The sequence below is a fragment of the Mizuhopecten yessoensis genome, unplaced genomic scaffold (genome assembly GCF_002113885.1).
Source record: "Mizuhopecten yessoensis strain PY_sf001 unplaced genomic scaffold, ASM211388v2 scaffold2111, whole genome shotgun sequence".
Taxonomy (NCBI): domain Eukaryota; kingdom Metazoa; phylum Mollusca; class Bivalvia; order Pectinida; family Pectinidae; genus Mizuhopecten; species Mizuhopecten yessoensis.
The window spans coordinates 661,663-683,136 of NW_018404383.1; the positions used below are offsets into that span (position 1 = coordinate 661,663).

General features: G+C 39.4%; 1 protein-coding gene across 13 annotated transcripts in view; it reads right to left on the reverse strand.

Annotated features, from left to right (window-relative positions):
- The window catches only part of LOC110445208, a 106,093-nt gene that overhangs the window by 27,037 nt on the left and 57,582 nt on the right, over positions 1-21,474 (reverse strand). For 2 of the 13 annotated variants that reach the window (XM_021489705.1, XM_021489703.1), the window contains 3 exons: positions 2,525-2,590; positions 448-504; positions 144-320 (listed from right to left, as the gene is read on the reverse strand). In XM_021489705.1, the coding sequence (XP_021345380.1) occupies positions 144-320; positions 448-504; positions 2,525-2,590 (300 nt within the window). Of the gene's footprint in view, positions 1-143; positions 321-447; positions 505-2,524; positions 2,591-2,961; positions 2,997-13,119; positions 14,452-21,474 lie in introns of those variants that run through there. The other 11 variants (XM_021489708.1, XM_021489704.1, XM_021489713.1 and 8 more) reach the window with 9 other exon arrangements.

Sequence of the window (21,474 nt, forward strand, 5' to 3'; positions counted from 1 at the left end):
AGTATCAGAAAACAAATCACATGCAAACAGCTTCCTCTGGCAACACACTGCCAGTTGATCAGACGATCATCGATAGACTAGCACGCATGCGTCTAAAACAGTATCTACTGTGACAGAAAAATACTGGCATACGCGGGCCTTACCTAGCTGATCGTTTGATTGGCCAATGTCCCGGGGGTAAGCTGTCTAAGATTATCACCTCGGAATAGGTGGTTGGGCTGGGCTGCCGTTGGCGGCCCGAGATCTCGTTCGGTTGGCTCGAGATTTCGTTATCACAGAAACTCACTTTTTCAGCCTTCGTCTTTGGTGACGTTCGGTCGCTGATAACAAATGCAAGGTAAAGGTAAGAATGGAAAAGAAGCCAAAACACATGACAGGATGGTGAAATAAAAACACGGCAAACTAGCACTTAAATCTCTAGCAAAACCTTATAGCATTATTGCTTACGTGTATGACACCTCGCGGTCACAGTCCGCCTTTGTCACAGAGAGCTGTGATGACTCCCTAAACGAAATAGTGAAGAATTCACTTAGCTGATAGAATAACATGTTATAAAATTGTAGAGAAAGACAGTACTATTATATATGAATATTGCTTGAATCTGTTGAAAAATAAACAAGTCACAAACAACAGCAAAACGACACGAACACTTGGCCATAGGAACAAGTGTGACCAAGCAAAACAACACCAACACGAGGACACATGAACGGAAGTTGTGTGATAATCCTTATTTGAAATGAAATTGACGTGAACACAAAGAGTCAAACGGCTACCCATTAGGTATACAATAGCTTTACTCTTGCATTAGAAACTCAAACATCACTTGTATTACAGGCACGTTGAACGTCGAAGCGGCCTCATCACAATGACAAGTACCGCCATGCATGCTTCCAACTCCAATTTAAAATCCATCCATACATCATCATCAACAACAACAACAACAATGACCTCTGAAAGTGCTCATCACCTGTCGAGGAATAAGGATGGGTAATAGGGTTGTGAGAGGAAACGTAGGGAACCGTAAGGATATAGGTTTGGGGTTGTTTCGGAAGGCGTGTAAGTCGGAACCGGAAGATTGGAAGGAGTGCAAGGGGTTTGGCGGCATGCAAGGCTTTGAAGGGGTTTGTTGAATCTTTGATGTGTGAAAGGAGTGAGGAGGTTTGCTGAAATGGAAGAGTGTGGGGTAGATAGGTAACGATACAGTGGTTGACAGGGTATTGATGCATTTCCATGAGGTGTACATGTACAAACGATTGATGTAAAAAAGGAAGTGATGGGACAAAATTTGAGTCGACAGGTAATCGATGGCATGGGATATTGTGACAGAAAGAAATGTGTTTAGTATGGGCTGAGTTCCTAAGAAGGTGTAGGTATGTACCATGCACGACGGGTAGGGTCTCCGATGGGAGCAGTATTTATTGCAAGTCGAAAAGATAGGTGGATTTTACAAATGAAATGAGTTGAAAAACGTTGTTTTGTCGAACAGAGGAAAAAGACTTGATACATGTAAGTATAAGATGAACAACATTTGCGTTAGGATAGCATAGGGAAGTTTTAACGGTTGGCCGTTTTCCTTTTTTAGCGGACAAAATTAGAGAAGGATAAAATAAGGTATCTCAGCAATGGATGAGATGGATAAATTGAGTTGACAAAGGGAAGGCATAAAGTAGGCTACAGATGGTTCGATAAAAGAGATAAGGAATACAAATCAGGTTGGTCCAGAAATGATTTGAGGGATAATATTAGAAGGGCTGATACGAATAAAAAGGACAATATTTTGTGAATTGACAAAGGAGGTGAGACAAAAAGAGGTCAGTCGACAATCAGATAAGGAACATTTGAAGGGTCGACAATTAGGTGAGGGTAACATTTGGTTGGTCGACAATTAGGTGAGGGTAACATTTGGTGGGTCGACAATAAGGTGAGGGTAACATGTAGTTGGTCGACAATTAGGTGAGGGTAACATTGGGTGGGTCGACAATTAGGGGAGGGTAACATTTGGTTGGTCGTCATTAGGCGAGGGTAACATTGGGTGGGTCGACAATTGGGTGAGGATAACATTGGGTGGGTCGACAATTAGGTGAGGGTAACATTGGGTGGGTCGACAATTAGGTAAGGGTAACATTTGGTTGGTCGACAATAAGGTGAGGGTAACATTGGGTGGGTCGACAATTAGGTGAGGGTAACATTGGGTGGGTCGACAATTAGGTGAGGGTAACATTTGGTTGGTCGTCATTAGGTGAGGGTAACATTGGGTGGGTCGACAATTAGGTGAGGGTAACATTGGGTTGGTCGATAAAGGAGTTGACAGGTTCTACGCTCTAGAAACTTGACGAGGTGCACTCAGAACTCGACACAGGGGCTCCATAATGTAATTAAATGTTTGTTTATAACTCTTATTAAAACACAACTAATAATAACTCGCAATTTGATTAGGACGGTACTCAATTTATATTTTATCTTCACAATTAGCTTGATGCAGCCCCGGGATAAGTGAAAGAGTGCACCTCTCTAAAGCGCTTACCTAATGCCACTATGTATCCGAACTCCGAAACGGTGCTTTAAAGCACACGCATTGCTTTGTGTATACCTGAGGGGAAAAGAGAAAAAACAGTCCATCATTTACACACATTAACGACACGTTCAAGGTTTATTATGTAAAACATAGACATGAAGCGTGCTGGCCACCAGGTACACCGTCTATATACAACAGGTGTAGGAGGTGAGCGCGTGCACGTAAACCGGCAATGTTAATTCATATACCATCGTAAACTTGTACGAAAAATTTACCTTAAATTCGACCTTACCATTAACGTCAGGGTTGACGACCACCATTGATATACATGAAATACTGTAAGTGTGTTTAACAAGTCCAAGACACAATGGGAAGATTTCAACAACTGTAACGTCACTGATTGGAGCACTTACGAACCCTGATCAAAGATGCCGAAAATAACCTACCAATTATCTTCGCTGCTCATCAATTTACAGGCATATCCTCAAAGACATGCACATTTCCAGCGATGTAAAAACATATTTGACCTTGGAGATTTGCCCGTAATAGATTTCTCAGACATAACGGGAGACGTACAACAACATCACCTCCACCACCAACGGGAGCATCTGTTGAGTCCCCGTCATTGACAGATTATAGCCAGACGACATTTCCCGTCAAAAATCGATACACGTAAGTATATAATCTTGGGGGAAGGCTAACAACTCGAACCGGAAACCGGACTCTCCAAATCCGTATTCAACAACAGACCAGTTATAATAATAGACAAAGTGACTACATTCATTACTGGTCTTTCTCGCTCACGACATTTATTAATGTGAGCGATCTTAGAGCACCTGTTTTCCAATAGGTCGTCACCATATTAAAATCACAAACATTTGTCACTGGCAAATAAACACCTGCCCTCCGAATACACGCATTTGCAGCATAAACGTTACGACATCTTTGGCATAATGGATGTCTTTTAGAGAGTTTTATACGTCCACAAGTTTAGGGGTTAGAAGCATTAATCTTGAAAGTGAAAAGGAATCATATACTCTTTTAAAAGACTGTGTTAAAGATAATAACGCTTGTATATGGATAAGCAAATATACAATGATATTTCATATTACCAAATGAGCTTATCTCAACTTTATTTTCTGATTTTTTTTTAGTTTTATATATAGGTTATTATTTCTTCAAATACTCTGAAGAAATCAAAATACATGTATCTATATGTCATAATATACTTAGCGGCTAAAACAAATTACCAATCAGTGTGTAAGGATAATAATTACCATGAAGTTCCGTTTTTATGTCAACTTTCTCGATTCATTAAACTGGAATTACATTTATATGATATATTCGAATATTAGATAAAACCAGTGTCCTGTGGCACGGTATATGTTTTGTTCCCGTTCTTAGGTCGGCGAAACCATTTTGACAGTGTTCAAGGGGAGCCAGGAACTTTGCTATTGCTGTCGTTCATTGGTTCTAAAATTGAGAGAAGCAGGGAACATCAGTTTGCTGTTGCCATGGACATCCAATCAACATGAAGTAAATAAAAAACTTTGTTTATTTTACAACAGTTGTGGGACAAGTTTTCTAACTTATATTAATCACTATTTGTTGGCCCGGACGGAAGCGCACAGAAAGCCTTAATGTGGGAGGAGATACCGGAGTAGTTTGGAAGAAAACCACGTGGTCGGCCAAGTGACCCAATACCTGTTTACCTCCGATCGGGGGTTCGAACCCCGATCCCATTGGGGAAAGGCGAGAGCGTTATCAACTATGCCAAGTAACCAACCTGCTATGCAATAAGAATATCAAAGCCCGAGATAATTATATATTAAACTGCTCTACATTGTATTGTAAATCAGTTGAATAACTTATAATTTACCATAAATATGGTTTCAGTTGATTTTATTGCCAACATATCTTGAGGCAACCATTGATATGTAATGTAATGAAAGTGAAAATGACTCTCCCAACTGTTTGAGGTTCAGATTCTTCTAGTACGTCAAAATCCTAAAAAAAACATAATAGTAATATGTATATGCAAAATTACTGTATGAAAGGCTAGAACACGATTTGCCTGTCTATGTTTACCGAAAGTGTCCCGATGTTTGAGTACATTGTGATTGATCTAACTAGGAATGTCATATCATGGAAATATTCCAAAACAACAGCTGAACAGATTATGGAAAGTCAAAACAAACCATCACATATTGTAAACTCGCACTGCGAACAATAACCCGTGAGAAACACGTGTCATAATAAACCTTGGATCTATACCAGTACGCCAATATCAATCACAAACCACTTCAGACCAATAACGGGATTTAAGAATCTATCAAAATATAACATGTCGATGTCTTGAATAAAGCTCCATGTACCAAGAGGGAGTATACTGCTCATACAAAACTGCCAAAGGGTCCGGACCTCTCACATAAGTAGTGAGTGCGATACAAATGTGTATGAAAATGAACAATACTTCTCCAGCAGTATTCATAAAAACAAATCAACTACAGGGACAAATACATTTATATTGTTGTCACTTTAACCAAAATTACAACAAACAAACAGAACAATTGCCTTTAGTAGGTGAAGCTTTCGTCAGAACCAATTATATTACTCCACGATTCCAAAGGGAATGTCAGAACAATACACACAAGGGGTGACAGAGCGGTGTAAACAAACAGCAACGAGGGGGCCTTCTCGTCGTCCAGGTCGTACACAGGTCGATAGTTCGTAATCGTCCACTCATGGGTGAGGTAGACAAAGAAATCTAAATCCCCGGAAACATATTTTTGGAGATATGGACGAGGATTTAGATAACTCTGCCTGCATCACACAGCGGTGGTTGAATAGTTTTCTCCCATACTTTCCTACTCACCCAAATAAGGTGATAATTCATTGACAAACGCAATGGCGCATGTACTGTGTGACGCAATTCGTGACGTTGGTTACACTACATGAAGTAGTGACCCGATGTTGACCTTTTCAGAGGAATAGTGCGTTTGAGTTGTCTTTCCTTTAACTTTTCCCAGCAAATGTTGGAATGCACCTGTGACGTTTGAGGGGAAACTGCGTTTTACTTTTAAAAGCTAGGATCCCCGTTCCACTGCCAAAAACTGTTACTAAGTTGGAAACTGTTTTCCCGGCAATAAAACAGCTTCGATAAATCAACCCTGGATATCAACCTTGACCGATTGAGCTACCTGGTCAACGGAAGTGGCCTTGACCAAATTGATCTACCTTTATATCAAAACGGACGTTAAAAAGGGAGGTTACTGCAAACTACAGCGCAGTAGGAAAGTGTTACCTCACCCAAACAGACCAGAAATATTATGATGAAATTTGTTGATTCTGCAGTCACCCTCAGAAGCAATAACTGAAAGATTGTGTCTGATGTAGCAGAAACAAAGTGCATCTCCTCTCTTCCTGGCCCGAAAGTGAATCGATCTATCTGCTCATAGACACGTACTGTTCCCCACCTAGCTCTGGATTGATATGCCGACAATCCTGTACGTTTGTATAACGATGGAATAACGTTGTAAAGAAGAGTTATTGATTGTGCTTGCGTGGTACATTTGTGATGTAAACAGACACACAAGTTCGTCTATTGTAAACATTAATGTTGAAGTGTGACAATTACAGGAGGACATAGCGACAGTTGTTCAGATGGAAAATAACACGCCATACAGTTAATGTCCACAAATATATGGTCTTTAGCAATTTAGTGTCGACACAAACGACGATTGTGATTGGTCCCCTGGTACTTCACCGCCCGGTGTACGCCAATCAGGGACCAGCCAGCAAGCATGTTTAGATGCAGTTTTAAGACATCCGCCATATATGCAGTCGAATCTGAAGCAATTAAGATGAAAATAACGATTACACATTGAAACATGTAATAATTACGTGTGTCCATTTGCACCTTGGGCCTTATGACGTTAACGAGGCCATCATGTTCTCTGGCAGGAGGAAATCCCGAAGTGTCTGTCTCGGATTCGGTAGAACAGCCTACATATGTGTCCATTTCAAATAAGATTCGATTTGTTTGTTGTTTGGGTTATAATCAGATAACATATGGAGGAGAATTAAGTGCCAGTGGTTATGTAACAGTCTGCGCCACTACAGCCCGTTTGATGTACCGAGGATTGTTGTTGTTTACAGCCGACTTCGCATGTAGCGCTGGTTCAGATAGCAGCCGACACGACGTAATGCACGCTCAGATAGCGATCCACTCTATCCCATCTCGATATGAAAAGTTGAATATTCAAGTACGAAACTGCTAAAATTCCATCCAATTACGGCGAATAGCCTTTGAGGTTGCAGCCTCGAATATTTTGATTACATAACGCACGCTCCAAGAGACTACCAGGAACACACTGCTGTGGGAACACTACCACCAAACACACATACTGCTGATTAAATTCCCTGCTTAAATAAATTGTGCAATACCAAGCATCAAAATATTCAGTTATTCGGCTTCGGGCTCACTTATCTTTTTAATGAAAGTTTCCTGCATGGGAAATTTGCTAAAAGTAAGATATACCGTTTTAACTGCAGCAAGGGAACGCTCATCAAACTAGAGCCTGACCTTTTGCTGCCATTAAAACACTAGTTAAAAGATAGTAGCCAAGGTACATGAACATAAGCGTCCAATATAGGAGAATTCGTTCTTGCTTAGAACCCCCTTAATGAATGGAAATTTAATCATTCAGACTTGAGAGAAGCTTAACTTGCACTAATCATTGAGTTCTAAAGGTCTGATAGGACACTTCACATTCAACCTCAATAGAAATGCTGTAATACGATGTAGTAACCATCAAGGGTTTACGCTCACGTTGGCGGAAGTGAGCATAACCCCGGAGTTATCAAGGTGCAATAGGGTTATACATAAGTTATAAAAACGCATCACGCTGTTTGAATGAAGATAACGAAAATTTGTAGAATCTGCTATGGATCAATGAAATAGCGAGACATTTCGTGATGAGTAAACCTCAATGTGATGCATTATTTTCTACTTATCAGGTTTTCAATTGTGGCCATGTCACATATCAACATGTTCAAACTGTTTGGGACTTATGGAGTCAACCCTCGACTGTAATTTAACAGACACAAAACAACAAGCTAGGTAACTATAGTTGAATGTAATTGTACCTGTACGTAACTGTAATTTGGCAATTAGCTGGCACTCTGCTATGACTTCAGGTTCATTTGTTTCTAAATAAAATAGGAACAACCATGTCTCAAAATTCTAGAAGTTACCATCATTTGTACTGTGTACTGTATTAGATCAGCAAGAAGTTTTAGCGAAGTTCATCTGGCGACGTGTCACGTTTTAATTAAATAAAAGTCTTAACGTCTGATTGATAAAATAGGTCATAAATGTCACACGATGTTAATAAAATCAGTAAAGTTAATTGGGAGGCTGCATGCGACAGAAGTCGAGAGAGACTGTGACGAGAGCAGTAAGATGTTATTGTGTATTTTGAAATATAATTTCGTTTTTCCTTCGTGGCTCGATACCTTTTCTATTTTGATGACATTAAACATTCAAAATAAGTTTTATATAACCGTAAATCATAAATCATTATCGAGTTTTTCAAATTGAATTTCAATTTCCATAAATTACGTTAACTAACATGTAAACAATATTCCTGCGACACGCTGAAGAATCGCCCAGAAGTCGGTCGATGTTGCCCGCTACATCAAGTGCTCCCAATGGAACTGCCTAATGCACTTTGCGTGCGTGAGCCAGTTGGCTTCGTTACGGGGTCCTGGCTTTCAGGAAGAGGAAGTTATCTCAAAACGTAGTCTGTCAGTGCACTCTGGCAACGCTGAGGAATGCATCCTATACTTAAGTTTGTTACCATGGTATCCTACTTTCGCTTTCCTATATAAAAACATTATCACACATTGTCAGCGGAAATCGATTGCAGATACAATTACTATTATGATACGAGAAGTTGAACCCGTGTTTAAATGTCGTTATATGTTTGTAATCAGATCTTATACATGTAGATACATCTTTTTACAAACAAACATTTTTAATAAATATATCTATATAAACCACACTATGCTGGCTAAATATGTATATCATCGTGTTGAATTGTCTATACCTCAGTGCACTTACATTCACAGCAATACAGTCAGAACTTTATTATATAATATTGACTCAATAGAAACGTAAACAACCATTTAAACGAGAAAGTAAAGGAGAAAAAAATACATGTCTTTACTTATCTACGCAAATTCATAAACATGGCAATTCAATTGAGTAGAAGTACACCTTATATTCAATAGGTAACATTTCTAAATATACAACTGTATGTACACGTAGCTGTTCAATAAAATGTAAATGAAAAGACTGAAGTGAAATTGGTTCCACGCGCTATACAAAGACAAATTAAATGCTCCGATCAAGAAATAAAAATATATCGTTGATCATCGAAGTTGATATGGATATTATAGTGTAAGGCGACTCTCACATGAACTTTCATTATAGAATCGATTTTGTAATATAAATTATCGCGATATATCTTTGAAATGAACATTTCAGCTGTCATAGAGAAATACATTTCAGCTCACGTATCAGGTAATATACCTTACAGAAACGTACATCTATGAATCGCATTACACACTGAAATAAGCAATCCTGGATTATTTTCATTAATTTCATGTTTACGTTCCTCTGTAAGTATCTCCCCTAACCGAAATTACACCGAAAAGTTCAGCGGATAGTAAAAGTATCCTACAGATCGGGATTGTATTGTTATTTTAGTACGATAGGACCGCTACTATTGGCGCATGATGTCGACATGAAGAGCGATATTGGCGTTGTTTGGTAATCTATTCAAGCTAAATCAGGATTTAGGCCCCTACATCAAAGGCCAGAAGGTAATAAAAACGGAAACTAAATCTGGGAGTGCGATTAATCGATAGAGCGGTGAAGTTTTGTATTAATCTGTTGAGGATAATTTTACACAGCTACTGCAATGTCTCCTGGTGTATATTTGTAATAGACCGATGGCGGCTACTGATGCCCCATTTCCGATTTCACAAGTACGACGTCATCGGAAGTACATACCACCTTTTTGATAGCTGATTCTGCCATGGCTGTACTTTTAATTTCTAGCTTCTGACGGAAACGTCATATACATACATATAATATATAAACAATAACATATAAACAAAATATGGAAACATCGAAAACCACACCAGCACCAGAAACTGATTGACAACGCACGTCTATACTGACCGACGTCACAACGTACGTGTAAAGTGATCACGTGACCGACTAAATACGCAGTTGTTTTTATGGTGACAATAAAGCGACTGACAATGCAGATATTGACAATGTAGGGTGCTCAAGAGACTGCCTGACAACTGACACTTAGGATCTCTAAGGGATTGACCGAAAATGCCGCAGAGATTGACCGACAAATAACGTGAAGGAGTTTGAACTACAATGCAAAGTAGTATGCTACTGAGATTGGTCTACAAAATCTTGGATGGTCCATACTCACAAACACAATACGTGCAATATGCTGCTCAGGAGACCAAGAACCATTGGATGTGTTAGGAAAGCTTTATAGATTTTGACCAATACTACACGTGTAGGTTTTCCAGAGATTGACCGATGCGCACACGTTTACGATGCTACAGAGACTGACCGACACTGGAAAGAGGGAGCCTCTTACCCATCCGCTGCCAAATGACACGGATCAGGCATTATCACAATTTAATAGTGGTTCCCGTGGGGTTGAAATTGTCTATCGTGATAGTCATAATGTTCTGTTCAGGGGTTCTAGTTAATATCTGATTAGCATATTAGCCACGAATAACATTGGTCCCACCACGACTACATATTGTAACTGTTTAGCCAAGCTGTATATAGATCTAACGTTAGGCTACGTTAGTAAGCGAAACAAAATAGGCTGCTACTGAAAACACGTACGAAGTCAGATACGCTTTTTTTGATCGGAGATAAAATATATTTTAACCGTTATTTCAAACGTTTGGACCATGGTGTCACGTTACCCCTAATACTTACACAGTACACGTTACACTTTACGTTGTACCTAACAAGTGTAGATTTATTGTAATATTAGGCCATTCAAGAGAGTTAATGTTCAAGTATAGCCTACAAGTCTTACCAAGTTAGTCGTGTTGTGAAAAAAACAGTTTCTATTATTTAGTTTTTGGCAGTGGTAAGAGGATCTTTAAACTCACGATGAATTATCACTAATTGAATAATCTGTTTCTTCCATAATTCTATATGTATATGGAGACGTCAACCCTCGTTATGTTTGGTAATTGTCAAAACAATTGTTCTACAGGGAGTAGTTACACCCTTGGAGTAAAAACAAGTAAACGCCGTTTGATTTAAATGTTCGTTGGCCACTAGTTAGCACACTATTCAGCACTGCTGTTTCGTTGAGGTAAGCATTAGTTACAGTTAGTGTCCAATACCTGATGTTCTGTTTATACTTTATTCTGTAGGAGAACAAACACGACATGGGGAGTTGTCGTAGACTATTTCACATTTAGTGTGCATGTATCCTATATGTTGTAAAGGTGATCCTCTTGTTATGGGCCCGTATTTTATAAAGACTGATTTATAGCGCAATACGACCTGAATATTACATAAAACCAATTTTACAAGCAGACGACACTATACTCCCTAAAGTCTACAGACTGGCGGATGAATGGACAGGGGTTAAGTGTCTTGCTAAATGATGCAAACACCACCTGATTGTAATGTTTTGGCCATTGATAGCATTACTCTTCTCGGCTTCCGACTCTACACTATACCAAATATTAACTGAGATACTCAACGTATTGACCAAACTAATACCGTAATGAAATACTGCCACAAAGTAAGAGATCGACAGCTATGCGTATCAAAATGTGGTCTATACACAATAATACCCTGAAAATCCAGGAATCAAAGAGCGACAGAATTCAAGGCAATCGTCACATACATAATTCAGGGAGTTTACGGTAGTACAATCAGTCAGACCACATATTTTTCATGTCGTGGCAGAGACAGCACTCACATAATGGTAAATACATCACATATAGCACGTTCCTGTATGGACCTTTAATTGACACGAGAGAGACAAACTTAAGCATGTGTACACTGTACAGCATTCTAGACAGACAGCTATAATATATAAACACGTGTTGGTAACCATCAATATGTTTGTATCAGTAACAAATAACGGCTAAAACCATTCGACAATTTGATGTAGTCGATTGGTTTTGGGGTAGATAGTCCATGCCAATTTATCTAGCAGGGCATTCCTCAATACTGACGATGTAATTTCTTGCCAACTCTAAAACGTAAATCATGTTTGAATGTGCCGACCTAGCTACTACTGTATTTCCCTACATATATGAATATACATGTACAGACTAAAGTCAGTATTTCCCCACAGACACGAACGGTGAATGTGTTATATATATATATATATATATATATATTAACAGTGGGCATCCCTAAACTATTTAGGGAGCACGAGAAGCCACAAATATGTCTCGTTACATAAACAGCTTTCATTCAATTACTTCCGGCCAAAAACATACATAAGATGTGTACCACTAGACCGAATAGATAGAAATAGAAATGGGAGGAATGTATTGATTCCCCCTTACGTCCAGGTCTACAGGGCGCTTATTGACTTCTCCAGTGTTTGTAGGGGGTCAAGGTTGCGCTTGGCACCATACATCTGGTTTGGATGATGGTAACATCGGCTATCACTTGTAGCTGTCACGGAAACAGTTTACACACCGTCAGATTTGTAAATCACAGACAATTAGCGCACTATAAACAAACTTCGGCATTCAACTTCGACATTTAACAACTGCTAAGGTTCGAGATAGGCCCTGGACTGATCAAACACACCTTACAATGGTTTAACTACTTGTTGCTATTTATATAAATGACATTTCATCATATATCCATAGAATTAGACCCGGTGTCGGTCGTCACTGAAACATTGCGTAACAATCAGATACTTCTGCCTACCTGATTCAACGATTAAGGGACTACACCACAAAACACATGTGCATGTTCATGAACGTGCATGCACGCCTACTGTACATACATGTATACACATGTGTCGTCACTTAGCATCCCGATCTGACGCCATGCTTGTCCTAATATATTCTGTTTACATTAAAGACATGTGTATTTGTGTGAACGGGATCACTCACCTTTATTGTTAATCCTACTTTAACACTCTAGAACATGTGTGTTATAAACGGTCTTCCCAACATATAGACATCACTAGCATTTTCATATACGTATTCCGAAGACCTGATAACCGAGACGTTAATAAAAATACTGAATATACCTTCGAACCATATCTTTACAAAAAAGTAATAGAAAGTTCAATATTTCCTCGTTCGATTAATAAGTGTATTTATGAAATACAGTAAACATTTCTCATTTTTATTTTGTAATAAAGAATTATTTGAAGAACAACTATATTGTATATTGCTCTTATACATTTACATGAACAAAATAAAATAGCAGAATCCCTACCCTGGAAACCAGGTAGGATACATACCACAGTATTGTCCCCACCCCGATTCTATCCCAACTTTACCGAGCGCAAGTGCATGGTGCGGCCCTCCTAGTGTCCGCCTTCCATTGGTACGTGTTGTTGTTTTCCGAGCGCATATTGGAACTGACCATGGTTTCCGACATCGTCTTGGCTGTCCACTATGTGGTCAAGCGAATCCGATGGTGGTACTTTTATATATCCGATCAATAGAGAATGCGATGACAACTTGGTACCAAAAACCACCAATGTGATAATGTGTGATAGGGGGTGAGCGGCGTTATAATAATCCCTGTACTGGTGTCCACAAGCATTGAGGACACGACAGCTAGCTATGACAACTGCACATCCAGCACTGTAATGCCGAGAACAAAACGCTACATGGCCTGTAATGCCAAAAGCTCACACAGCCCCAACCATATCTCCTCATTTACCGGAGTTCCTGGAGATGACAAATTAATAGTGTGCGTAACAATAGGAATTCCGATGTCCACACCTCCTTGTCGGCACTAATTCCAGAGAACAACCCCGGACAGGACGCTGGCTCTCTGCGAGCAGGCGACAAGGACAGAGCAGGCAAACAAGGCCTATTGCTACAATTACTGTCATTTACAAGCGACTGTATCCGGGAATGAATGGGCGTCACCAACGGTCAGAGGTCTCGTATATATTGATGTAGCTTTTATACTTGGGTTCCCATCGCTACCAGAATATGCGAATTAGCTAGATTGAATTTACCAGCTCGTCCGCGCCAGTTCTACAATTTTCCTTTTTGTTTTATCCGTGAAATTCTTTATAACTACACACAGTTTTTAATCCATGTTATGCGGTATACTATCGCTTTTTCAGGGGCCCCGTGTTAATGAAAGTCCTTATTGAAGGGTATATATCTGCGCACTGATATACAACAAATACTTTTCCAGCATCCCCTTCCAGATTATTAACAACGTTGCACCGCCCACCATCTTCAAACAGCGTGTAATCCCCTCGAAATATTTCTATGTAGTCATCTTCTGCATAGGCGAAAGTGTTTGATGGTTCCTGCCGTAACTTGTTCCAAAATGTCTATTCTTGAACACCAGGATTTTGGCATCTGGTCAAGGTTGCTACATTCTTTGAGGCAAGCAAACACAGCAGACATGCGCAGGTGTTGACGCGAGTGTAAGCGTTGTGTAAAGAGTCCTTATGAAAGCGCTGTTTCAAGCGTTCCCGTGACGTGTTAGCTTTGTCGCTCTGGTGAATACGTGTTTAGATATTTTCTTTATCAACAAAGTGGGAAACACTGATACGCAAAGCACAGTGCCACAGACATTTTGTGCTGATAATGGGGGTGTCTGCTGACAGTAGAAAACAACAACATGGACGGTAATTGAAAGGAAAGTGTTCCTTACTGTTCTTCATCACCGGCGTATTATATTGACATTTTGGCTTTCATAGACAAAGTACAGACAATACTGACACAGGCTCTGTCTCTAGAAAGTGTTGTCACTCTCTCTCTCTCTCTACCATCCTATGAATATTTAACATTCCATCAAATGAGTTTTATTCATCGAACAGATTGTTTTCCGCTAAGCGCACCGATATTATATAATAGATGTGATAAATAGTTCTGTAGGTCGGCGATATTGGGAAAATAATACCAGCCAAGTAGATATGGGGATTCTTGGAGCCGCACCTCAATTGTCAAAACGTATCACTTCCTGGAATCAGTTTTATCTTATTGATTGCATCGATCGAATGAAATGTATAAAATAATCTGTGTGCAAGATTTTATTTCTCACAGTGCCCTCTGGTGGTGCATCCGCCAAAAACTAATTACCGTATAACAAAACAAGAACAGTTTTATCTTGATTACTGATTTTGGCACCACGACCGTTTTCATTTACTACCCGCTTAGTTTAAATAAGAATACATCATTGCATCCATAATTAATGACACTGTTAGGTAACGCACGTGTTATAATTTCAGTACGAAGTATGTGCGTGTTTGAAGCCCGTGCAATGTCTAGCACGGTAGGGGTCTCCGTATTCCGGCCTTGTGACTATATATTTTACTTCGTGCCCGACCTTGGAGCTCCAGTACACTATTCCACTATACACAAGTCAACTAGTTCAATAGGCCTTTTATCGAGTGCTTTTTTATCCACATACGAACGGACGTGGCAAGTCCACACCTATTCCATGCCTTGGTCTGACGCACAGCTTTCAATACCGTTGAGACATCTCTCTGGACTTCACCATTCCTTACACTAACTTTTCCCTAAGCTTTCAGTGATGGCTAGCATTGCTGTAATTGGCGGTCTCAATACCTTACAACGAGCTTTACGAAGTGCTTGACCGATACAGCATTGTAGTATTCAAGGTGGTCTCCCACTCGTAGTTCGGGGAGGGAGCAACATTCCATTTACCTACAAACATAGCTATTCGCGAGATGTAATTAGACTTCTCGAGTTTGTATTACAAGTGCGGAGATCGAATTAAATTAAGACTAAGTTTGAAGGACGAAGTAGCTAAGTAATGGGAACCAGCTGCAGACAGCTTAATGGCAGTACAGGAGAAGAAGATAGCATGCTTCCCCTGTTGTCGTACAACGGCCGTGCATCATTGTGTAAACGTCCCTCCATAGTCTTAATAACCCCATAAATTGTTCATCATTAATAATATTAATGAAAATCTGCTAAAGATGTTTACCATTAACGTCACCGAAATACATACACTAGCGCCGTCTGCTGGATGCTTAGCCCACTACACGGGGAGGTAATTAGCGGGAGATTGGGTGCGGTGTCATACACCGACATCATAAACAAACGCTCAATTCCGGTATGTCAATACCAATAACAAACACTTGCATTTAGGCAGAAAATATTGCGCATCTGATAAACACCTCCTTGTCCGACTTATCGTAAATAAACAGCACCATGTCCCTGAGACAGCCAGCACTGCTTTGTACTGTTGATTCACATTAACACTCCTCTCCGTCCGTTCATTTGTTCATGAACTACTGTTTCGTTTATTACATTAGCAAAATACTAAAAAAATCTCATTGTATTTTTCATACACATATTAACCTTCCATCAATATCCTATTGAATATATATGTAGCAAGATTGATTCGGGTGAAGCAGATGATAGCGCATCCGCCTTTCACTAGGACGGCCGGGGTTCAATTGGGTAACATGCCCGACAACGTCGGTTTTCTCCGGGTACTACGGTTTCCCCACCACATTAAAACCCTCTGTATTCTTTTATCCTAGCTAACAAGAATGATTAATATAAGCTAGAACAACTTGTTCGATAACTGTCTTAGGATAATTAAAAGTTTACATTATATAAGACCGAGTTAGAAAACCACTGCTTAGCATATCAGATAGGTCATCGGAGGTCCATGATTCGATTCCCCGGTCTAGTGACGTTGAATTTCCTCGATCAGAACAATGTTGTTCCTATATTTCTTTTTTTTTTAAAGTTCCGCTAGCCATTGATTTATTTTCTAAACATGATTTATAAAAGCTTTTTCAATTCTGATTAAAAAGTTTCCAATAATGAACAGTTGCAGTTTTTGGCAGTGGATCTTTAACAATAATGATCGATAGTTCAATTTTAAACAAACGTTTTCGATTCTTAATCCCTTAGGCAAGTGCTCAGAGTTGTATTCGTCGATTGCCGACATACAGTATTATGTAATTATTGTAATTTTACATTGAATATTTTTTACGTCGGTCTTAAAAATTCCCTTTAGAGAAGGTCACTTGTACACTTATTGTGGTATTATTCACAAGACTTTATGTTTATCAGAGGTACACTTATTGTGGTATTATTCACAAGCCTTATGTTTATCAGAGGTACACTTATTGTGGTATTATTCACAAGCCTTTATGTTTATCAAAGGTACACTTATTGTGGTATTATTCACAAGCCTTTATATTTAGCAGAGGTAAACTTATTGTGGTATTACTCACAAGCCTTTATGTTTATCAGCGGTACACTTATTGTGGTATTATTCACAAGCCTTTATGTTTATCAGAGGTACACTTATTTTGGTATTATTCACAAGCCTTTATGTTTATAAGAGGTACACTTATTGTGGTATTATTTACAAGCCTTTATGTTTATCAGAGGTACACTTATTGTGGTATTATTCACAAGCCTTTATGTTTATCAGCGGTACACTTATTGTGGTATTATTCACAAGACTTTATGTTTATAAGAGGTACACTTATTGTGGTATTATTCACAAGCCTTTATGTTTATCAGAGGTACACTTATTGTGGTATTATTCACAAGCCTTTATGTTTTTCAGAGTAGCTTTGTGAATTTCTCGTAATCAGTGTGAACACTCGTAGAATCGCCTGTTTATATATGTGTAGCTGAAATATAAATACTGTATACGTTAGCCACGATTTGGTTCAGATCTTGGCGTAGGTAAAGCCGACATGTGTTTTTTTCTGACCCTCGGAATGTTCGTTAGAATTATATGTACTGTTACATGTCGTTAGCCCGCCTCGTTGTGGGCCCATGGGGCTGTCGGTAATAATCACTGTCGAAATCTCCCAAGGCAGCTCGCGCCACTTTTCAGCGTCTTTACCTCCGAGGGAGGCCCGAACGTATAGCGGAGAGTCGCTCAGTTCCCGACTGCAGTGTACCATATTATATACAATGTACATTCAATAGGTACGTCAAAAACATTTCCGGTGATATTCTTTGGACAAACCTCACCCTAAGTCATTGTAAATGTTTGTAATACACTGAATGTATGACGTAATTACAACGCACTGGGGTAGATGAGCAGATAGCTAGCTATATATAGCATGCTTCCATTGTCGTGCTATAACGGCGAATTCTCGTGTGTATGTTCCTCCGTCTTCTTAATCACCTCTATAATTAAGTCGTTATTAAGATAATTAATGTAATCAGTTCGTCAGAACTTCTGTTACGTTAAATGATTATGCTACGGCTGCCCAATGATGTTTCTCTTCTGTGTTTATCATAACGACTGTGAATTCAGTGCACTTTAAATGAATACCTCTCAACAATTATTTGACCGCACGATATACACAAACATATATATTTTGCATGTTTTAGTACAGTATGGGATACGTGTCTGTGCAGCTCCACTATCGCCCATGATTTGTACATACTACCGTTATACGTGAATCCTACAGAAAATATAATCTCGGTCATGACGTCACATTACTACACGTCCTACCAGCCATTCACTGATTACGTCAAACTATCCCTGTACGTCATATAGACATTTTTTTCCCATTTTGGGCTCGACTACATTAAATTATACACTATGGTTCCTTTAATACAATCTGAAAATGTCACATGGGACCGAACACATGAAAATGGTCAGATATGTCGGATTCGAACTCGGAGTCTCCAAACTTTAAGACGGATTTCATGTTCTTCCTAATGAATTATCTGGGAAAGTTTTCACGAAACCATACTGTATTCGATCCAGCTTGATGCTACTCCCTTTAAACATGAAATGAACATTTAAATTGAAGTAACTGCAAAATTCTGCCCAGTAATTGTCAAAATGTGATTTTTTCTTTAATTTATCACCGAACAAGGAATTAGGCTTGATAGCAGAATTCGAGTTCGACCATGTCAACGTTTGCATGATTTCGGGCCATCACTGGCGATAGTAACGATGCTTGAACGTCTACCAAAAGTATACCATGTAGGTTAAACGTATGTATTTACTATCGCAGTTACATGTCCTGTCTATTGACCGACACGTCAGGATAAACAGAACCGTCCGCGTGGCTCTGGCGATGTTTCTCGTTTTTCGAACCATTACCAGCTAATCCCATTGTCCTTTGTCTCTGTAATGGCGCCATAACAGAGCCCGATTGGTCTCAAGTCGACAGTAATTGGAGAAACTCGATTGAGTTACTGCAAACTGATCAACTGTAAAAATGTCATTGGCGAACAAACCATGGAAGCAAGATGGTAACACGCTTTTAACATTAGGCACTCAACGGGCATTTAACCTTTGTCATATTGGGAACGTTTGACCCTGACCAGGAAGGAAATCTTTGCCACTTGTCATGTAGGGTATGTTTAACTTTCGTCATATAAGGGGACGTTAAGTCTTAGTCATGAAGGCTTAGATCTTGGTTCTGACCTTTGTTATATTTTTATGTGTAGATTCCTGGGAAGAATAAACCTGTTGCATTTTAGATTCAGTATTTTCTGCTTATAGAGGACAAGGGAGGAACCAAAATTGATCTGCTGGCCCAATTCTCACGTACACGCGTACCTACATTTTATATTCAGTGGAATCCCCCTAGGCACCCGTGTTCAAATAACATTAGCTGTTTTAAGGGCTTAAAACGCTGAGCAAAACAAAGCGAAACCTTGGTCATACAAATAGCGTTTAATCTTTGTCATATATGGGGAAATTACGCATTGTCCCATAGGTAACGCTTGACCGTTGTTGTGAAGGGAACATTACACTCTATTATGCATATAACTTTTGACCTTGGCCATATAAGGGACGTTTTACCTTTATCATGCAAGTTATGCTTAACCTTGTTCAAAAAAGGTAGGTTTGACCTTCGGCATTCAAGTAACGCTTGCCCTTGGCCACGTAAGGTAGGTTTGACCTTCACCATGCAAGAAATAATTGACCTTGGTCATATAAGGAACGTTTGAGCTTCGGCATGCAAGTAATGCTTGACTTTTGTCATCATTAAAAAAATCCACATCGGTCATGATATATATCAAACCTTTTGATACAAAGTATTGACGGTTTCCTCAAAGCTCTGTTATTTAAATGATCTTATTCTGTTTTTGTAATATCTTGCATTCATGTGCGCTATATGTACCATAGTATGTACAAAGAATATGTAGTTACATACCTAAAATAACACATGACCTTCAACAGTACTTAGTATTATATAAATCCCTGATATTGTACACCTGTGACGTAAATGTGTACCGGATGCACGTGCGTAATCGTAATGCACATATCTGTATGACAGCGCCACAGATATACAGCATCACAAAATACAGGTTACGTATCTTTTAAAGAATGAACCGACACACGCATACCTATGACATTTCTGCAATGATAAACAGAGCCCGTGAATCATACGTTTACTATCGCATACTTTCCAGTGATGTAGAGCCCTCACGTGAACACGTCTCCCGATTCGTTACCAAAGTGCTCTAGGTAGCACGGCCTTTGCTTCCGAATGACACCATGCATACACAAAATAGCTGTGTTAACGCACCTCGCACCTTTAATGTGACTGATGTAGGGTTTTGACCTCATACGCCTTAATGTCTCGAAGCTTAATGTATCTAAGGCTATATATTACCGTTAACATTTTACCTGTCTTTTTTCTTACCGTGACTTTTCTTGCTTTGCAACCAGTGTCATTCGGAATGACTTCAAGTGTCTCGTTTCCACAACAGCATGAGTTTTGTCGATCACAACTCATTCAAGACATATATAGGTTTGTTTACGAAGGGAGGATACGATTTCAAATAAGGTAACATACAAAACATCAGTATGTTGACTAAAAATGAAAAACACAAAAGAAAACACACACAAAATAATAAATACCAAAAACCATTTTGCTACCTGTTAAAACCGTTAATCGAACCCCAGTGTACCGCAGTTATAATTATGCACAGTATTATGATTTAAATGCAGTAAAGAAAATAACTTTATATTGTGTTTACTTTCAATTAAATGCTTGTAAGTGTTACAATGCCTTGGGTGTTGATTAATAAATCGCTCCTGTGAGCAACCCGAGTGAAAGATTTTTTAGCTTTATAACGAGGCCCCCGTTTTGTCGGGTGCTGAAATTCAAAACTCTTATTCATCGGGTTGATATTTTTTCAGTTTGCATTACACAGCAGTGATAAGTCATTCCACCCTTTTACTCTTGTAACATTTTGCAATGGTAAACCCGATGCATTTTGCCGTCACCAAGGACGCATGGAAATATGTGACAAAATTGATGACGCTACCATGGTTGCACAGCATAAAGTGGTGACTCAACGGTGATGTTTTCAGAATGATAACGTGTGGAGCTGCCATTTTCTATATAGGTAAAGGCGGGTTTATCTTTTCCCTATCCAATTCGAGAATGCACCACTTTCGTACAATACGACAACAAGATGACCTCCCTTTAGATAAGTCAGTGATAGCTGTGTCAGGTGTACTTCAATAATTATCGAGACCTCACGTGCGGGAGATCATGTCATTTATCACCGGTGCTGGGCCTCACCGGCTAACTTCTAATTGATTAAGCTAAATATCCCTCCGCCACCCACCAACTCACAAGCATCCTTCTTAGTAAACCTCCGCCGTCCATTACCTCACCAGTATCCTTCTTAGATACCTCCACCACCAATCACTTCCGTGGTAGGAGCGCTGCGTG